Source organism: Lottia gigantea (assembly GCF_000327385.1).
Source record: "Lottia gigantea unplaced genomic scaffold LOTGIsca_11, whole genome shotgun sequence".
In the NCBI taxonomy this organism is placed as follows: Eukaryota; Metazoa; Mollusca; class Gastropoda; family Lottiidae; genus Lottia; species Lottia gigantea.
Genome location: NW_008707001.1, coordinates 2584919 through 2587330, shown reverse-complemented (window position 1 = coordinate 2587330; position 2412 = coordinate 2584919). Strand labels below are relative to the sequence as shown.

Below are 2412 nucleotides of genomic sequence, written 5' to 3'. Positions count from 1 at the left end.
TGAGGATCCCCCATTCACAAACTCCCTTGTTACAAGTACCTATTTTACATTTAACATCTTTACAAGGATCTCCGCTAATTAACTGACATGATTTGCCTTCAAAACCTACATAAATCAATAAAGGTAAATAGATTTATAAACACTGGATGATTTCACCGAAAAATTTGCTAAAAAGTACACTCCTTTTATCCGGTACACTGAATTATTTTTTATTGTGTGGACTAAAACAGTGATATCCAGTACAATGATTGATCAAGTAAACTCCTTGAGTACATTGCATGATTAAGTAAACTCCTTCAGTACAATGAGTGATTAAGTAAGCTCCTTGAGTACATTGCATGATTAAGTAAACTCCTTCAGTACATTGAATGATTAAGTAAACTCCTTGAGTACATTGAATGATCAAGTAAGATTCTTGAGTACATTGAATGATCAAGTAAGCTACGTCAGTACATTGAATGATTAAGTAAACTCCTTCAGTACATTGAATGATCAAGTAAACTCCTTGAGTACATTGAATGATTAAGTAAGCTACGTCAGTACATTGAATGATCAAGTAAGCTACTTCAGTACATTGAATGATTAAGTAAACTACTTCAGTACATTGAATGATTAAGTAAGCTCCTTCAGTAAGCTCCTTCAGTACATTGAATGATTAAGCAAACTCCTTGAGTACATTGAATGATTAAGTAAACTACTTCAGTACAAAGAATAATTAAGTAAGCTCCTCCAGTACATTGAATGATTAAGTAAGCCCCTTCAGTACATTGAATGATCAAGTAAACTCCTTCAGTACATTAAATGATTAAGTAAGCTCCTTCAGTACATTGAATGATTAAGTAAACTCCTTCAGTACATCGAATGATTAAGTAAACTACTTCAGTACATTGAATGATTAAGTAAACTACGTCAGTACATTGAATGATTAAGTAAACTACGTCAGTACATTGAATGATTAAGTAAACTACGTCAGTTCATTGAATGATTAAGTAAGCTACTTCAGTACATTGAATGATTAAGTAAACTCCTTGAGTACATTGAATGATTAAGTAAACTACGTCAGTACATTGAATGATCAAGTAGGCTCCTTCAGTACATTGAATGATTAAGTAAACTACGTCAGTACATTGAATGATTAAGTAAGCTACTTCAGTACAACGAATAAACCTACCTTCTTTACACTGACATTCAGCAGTACCACCAATATTCATACATGTACCAGTAGAAGTACAGGGTGAGATTATATCACAAACATTCGGTGATTGTTCACAATTTTGACCAGTAACTCCTAATCCACATCTAAATAATTAAGTAAAGAATTGTAGGAATTATTATTACTTGCCACAGATGACCGTTTGTAAAAGTTTGACTGTATACCAATGAAATAAAATTGTGACTTGGGGTTTAAGTGGTAATTTTCTTATAAATAAGTTTATTACGATGGGAAATTTCAAATTAGGGGGTGGGGCAGTTTATTTGCCCACACCATGTGTTAATGTTAATAAAAAAACAGGAAATAACATATCAATTAGTTGACCAAACGTCGTGAACAACACAAAAGCTGGACGTAAAATACTTGTCCAACACTTCTTTAATATCGAAAAAAAATAAAAATTGTCTTGATCAACTTTTTTTGGATGGGCGACAGCATATCATTACAATCTAATCTTGTACAATACTTCATTTTCTCAACTTTTGAGGGTGAAATGCATGAACATCTTTCATGTACTAGATTCACGTAAGTATAGATATTTTCACGAAAGGGGATCAAAAGTATCTTTGGTACGGTCCAACCGCAAATACAAATATTGTTCTTACCGACAGAAATAATTATCTATTAAACTAACACAAGCTCCAGCATTACAAACAGTATCATTGCAATAACTAACTGATTGTTCACAGCTCTTTCCTTCCCAACCATCTTTACAGCTACAACTATAATCATTCGCCCTGTCAGAACAAGTGCCACCATGTTGACATGGAAACGATTCACATTCATCAATACTTTCCTGAAAAGAAAAAAATGAAAATGTTGGACGAAACATTTCGAGGAACATAAAAGGAATTCAAAATATTTTTGTGACAGGAATTGCTTCTTATTGCACCCTTACCACACCCCATCCGATATCATTTGGTGTTTTCTTCTCGTGGACTTTATTGTAAACAATGTTTCAACTATTAGCCTTGACAAATATATACATACTTCTCATGGATTTTGATTAAAAACAATGTTTTCACAATTTAAATCGCCACAATACATAATACTCCTAGGTTTGATTGTATACAACGTTTCTACAAATTACATTGTCATTGTCATAACAAGTTAATATATAATACCAGTCATTGGTTTTCAACAATTAACATTGTCATTATTAATTTTAATCATATACTACTCCTGGTTTAATTGGTAGT

General features: G+C 32.4%; 1 protein-coding gene across 1 annotated transcript in view; it reads right to left on the bottom strand.

The window, feature by feature from the left end:
* Window positions 1-2412, bottom strand: part of LOTGIDRAFT_109954 (hypothetical protein) — a gene marked incomplete at both ends in the record, with an annotated part of 42808 nt that overhangs the window by 30128 nt on the left and 10268 nt on the right. The window contains 2 exons of the mRNA XM_009047162.1: window positions 1172-1299; window positions 1819-2004. Of these exons, the coding sequence (XP_009045410.1) occupies window positions 1172-1299; window positions 1819-2004 (314 nt within the window). The remainder of the gene's footprint in view (window positions 1-1171; window positions 1300-1818; window positions 2005-2412) is intronic.